Raw genomic sequence first — 3539 nt, forward strand, 5'->3', positions numbered from 1 at the left:
GTTCCATAGATGTGTCCCTTTGGGGAGGGAACAGAAACAAATGAAAAAAGGTATTATAAATAACAGCTCTTCTTATTTTGTTTGTGCAATAACAAAGTGAGTAAGAAGAAGATTCATTTTCATTTTGGTGTTTGTACTTGGGAATTTACAGGTTCTGAAACCAATTCTTCTTAATCTAAATAAAAGTGATCATGAGTATCATGATCAGTTTGTCTTCTGAGTCATGTTTAGATCTCTAATGATCAGTTAATAGTTCTTCTTTTATTGGATCAAAATTCATCGTTGACTTAATTATAACAGATTTTTCTGATTAACTAATTGCAGGGAGAAGAAGTATAAATCGTCGTTGAAGAAGAAGACAATATGGCGGCGGTAAAGGATAAATGCGAAGAAGCCATTGCTGGACTTGAGAAGCTTCTTAGGTACGTATATGCAGCAGCAGCGGTAACATGATCCCCAGAATAACGTCCGTAGATTCAAAATCAGTTATTTCTGTTACCTGGGTCCCACCTGGTTTAATCAGCTTTTGTTTGTGTTGATTTTGGTTTGGTAGTGAGAATAAAAGTCTAAATGCAGTTGCCGCGGCCAAGATCGAACAGATAACAGCTGAACTACTGCAACTACAGACTGCTAAAACTACTACTGATGGTGAAGCCGAAAACGGTTTCTGTCCGATTAACAGGATGAAAACTGGATTCACCCAATTCAAAAAGGAAAAATACGAGTAAGTAACTGGTTTAGTTAATTATTCAGTTTACTAGTATTAGATGAACCTTTCTTTTCTTTTTGGATTTTTTTTTAGCGAATGACAAGCCGGTAGAACTAAACCCATTTGATATCCCACCAGGCTTGGAAATATCTCAATAGGTAGAATAAAAAATCAAAATGTTGGATTTTAGTGTACACATTAAATTTCAAGGACGTCCTAGAATTCCCTATATATTCAAGGATTAAAAAAATAGGACACGAAAACTCAGTTTCCATTTTCAGTATTTGCACGGAAACTCAAACTTCGTGTAAGCGATGCCTCTCCCGATAACAAGGTGTACCTTCATTTTCATTTCGCTTAGCTACAATTAAGCTATAGCGAACCGAAATACTCAACCATAGTGCCTGGCCTTAAAATGAATTGATATGCTGAACTATATAGCCAGTTCCATAGAGATCATATGCAATGTCTGTTTCCGTTATTTTTTTTTATATTTTTGTGTTATAATTTTATATTTTTGTGGTTCATCAGGGCTGATACAGAACGGTATGGGGAACTCTCAAGGGGCCAGAGCCCCAAGGTAAATTTTAATAAATCAGAAAGATGCATTTCCTTTCCTTATAGTTATGACACCACAAAGATCATGAGAAAAAGATTATCTTGCAATCTAGTTTTGGGTACTTAATTATCTTTTTGATCAATTTGTAATTATATTTATATGTGCAGTTCCTGGTGTTTGCATGCTGTGACTCTCGGGTGTGCCCTTCACACATCTTGGGATTCCAACCAGGAGAGGCTTTTATTGTGAGAAACATTGCTAATATGGTTCCACCCTATTGCCAAGTAAGTACTGCTGGTACTTCATTGTCATCTTAACATTGTTCCTAGTTTTAGTCCAAGTCTTTCAAACTTATGTGCTTCAAACTAATTATACATGCTGATAGATAAATTTGTTTTAAAATTTGCAGAATAGGCATACCGAAGTGGGAGCTGCCATAGAATATGCTGTCTTGAATCTCAAGGTCTACATTTCTCATTTGAGAAAAATATTTTGATATGATTCTTTCTTTCTTTCTTTTTTTTTGATGTGAAATTTGAATGTTGGATGAATTTGAAAACCTTTTTCTTTTGGCTCCTTAATTTGAAATAGGTTGAGCATATTGTGGTGATCGGACACAGCCTTTGTGGCGGGATCAAAGGACTTATGGCTCTTCCTGAGGATGGCTCCACCTCTACGTAAGTCTCACACTTGATTTGCATATGTTTAAGTACCTTACCAACAATTGAGAATTAATCAAAAGGATTAGCGGAAATGAACTCCCTAAACTTTCATAATGCTAGTGGTTATCCAAAAAATTAGATCTAAGATTATCCTAAAGAAGAAAAATAATAAATTAAATCATTTTTCTAGTGAATTGGTGGCAGCTTAAAGACTCGATATTACTGTCTAATGAAAATAGGTGTGTCGGTGCTCTCCGGTATCCACCTAATCCATGTGCGATAACTTCTTGGTCGTTTGATAAGACCTGATCTAGATCTTATATTATGGTGGCAGTTTGCTGTATCTCGACACTGTGACTAAGATAGGATTGCCCACTTATCCCGTTGGATTATTAATACCCTTAATTAGTGGATGAGAATCTTGATTACTTGTGATTAACATATTCATTTATCTGACATTAACAAAGTACAACTATTTTTCTACTGGATCCTGGGTTGATTCCTTAGCCTACCACCAAACACCATGTTATTACGCTAGTCTTTCTAAAGATACCAAGTTACCAACACTTGCCTAGCTTTTCCTTTCCAAGATTTACTATTCAGTTGCTAATCAGTTGTTATGTTGCAAAAATTTTAAAAAATTGTGTTTAATAAAATGCAGTGATTTCATCGAAGAGTGGGTCAAAATCGGTTTACCAGCCAAGTCCAAGGTTAAGGCCAAGGCTGCAGGCGGTGATGTATCGATTTCAGACCTTCACGAAGAGTGTGAGAAGGTAAGCGTAATTTTATCTCAATATCTTTGATCATATGATGTAACAGCTGATATATGATACGAGATTTAACATCACAATGCGACTTGTGTAGGAGGCGGTGAATGTATCCCTTGGTAACCTTTTGACGTACCCATTCGTGAGAAATGCATGCATTGACAAAGTGTTGGATTTAAAGGGAGGTCATTATGATTTCGTCAAGGGGTATTTTGATGTCTGGGACTTCGAGTCTGGAGTCTCAACACCCACCGTATGAAAACTACTACATCTCTTGTTCTCTGCAATACCCATAATTTGTTTCAAGGGTGGTAAATTTATGTAATAAAAGTTCGTGCATACATGCGTATAGGCTGTTGGCTGCCTTTTTTTCTTTAAGCACTTTGATTGCTTTATAAGTATTATTATTGAAGTGTCGATCTAGTTATAAAGTATTTTAATTAAGATTAAATATACCAAACTATACCGTTTTTCATATTATTCCCTCCGTTCCATTTTAGATGACATTCTAGGAGTTTTCACGTACATTAAGAAATGGAGAGATATGAAGATTTTCCGACTATACCCATAAGAAAAGTCTTCAAACATTAATTATTAGTGCATTTTAAAATAAACTTATAGTTCCAAGACAAGGTGTTAAGGTATTATTGGTAGTTTTGTGGGAATATATGAAAACTTTCAAGTATTGTGGAACAAGAAAATAACACTAAAACATCATCTAAAATGTAACGGAGGGAGTACAAGATTTGATACAATTTTATGTAATTATACCGATATATGTTTTTGACTCATTCTGAATTAATTAAAATTCATTTGTATTTGTTTTCTTATATTTTTTCGGA

The 3539-nt window shown here is 35.0% G+C and overlaps 1 protein-coding gene across 2 annotated transcripts; it reads left to right on the forward strand.

Moving 5' to 3' along the window:
* On the forward strand, positions 1-3148 carry LOC113355271 (carbonic anhydrase 2-like). 2 transcript variants are annotated; one of them, XM_026598096.1, is made up of 9 exons: positions 1-50; positions 325-422; positions 554-724; positions 1241-1289; positions 1436-1552; positions 1678-1731; positions 1860-1945; positions 2592-2703; positions 2795-3148. In XM_026598096.1, exons 2-9 carry the CDS (start codon positions 364-366, stop codon positions 2954-2956), a joined length of 810 nt encoding a protein of 269 aa, XP_026453881.1. In that variant the 5' UTR covers positions 1-50; positions 325-363; the 3' UTR covers positions 2957-3148. The 2 variants fall into 2 exon arrangements, with proteins under 2 accessions (XP_026453881.1, XP_026453880.1); XM_026598095.1 differs by lacking the exon at positions 1-50 and adding an exon at positions 58-151.
* The last annotated feature ends 391 nt before the right edge of the window (positions 3149-3539 follow it).

Source organism: Papaver somniferum, chromosome 3 (genome assembly GCF_003573695.1).
Source record: "Papaver somniferum cultivar HN1 chromosome 3, ASM357369v1, whole genome shotgun sequence".
Lineage (NCBI taxonomy): Eukaryota > Viridiplantae > Streptophyta > Magnoliopsida > Ranunculales > Papaveraceae > Papaver > Papaver somniferum.

Coding starts and splice junctions, on each gene's coding strand:
- LOC113355271 (XM_026598096.1), top strand. CDS start 364: ATGGCGGCGGTAAAGGATAAATGCGAAGAAGCCATTGCTGGACTTGAG. Junction 423..553: donor GGACTTGAGAAGCTTCTTAG/GTACGTATATGC, acceptor TTGGTTTGGTAG/TGAGAATAAAAGTCTAAATG. Junction 2,704..2,794: donor TTCACGAAGAGTGTGAGAAG/GTAAGCGTAATT, acceptor CGACTTGTGTAG/GAGGCGGTGAATGTATCCCT.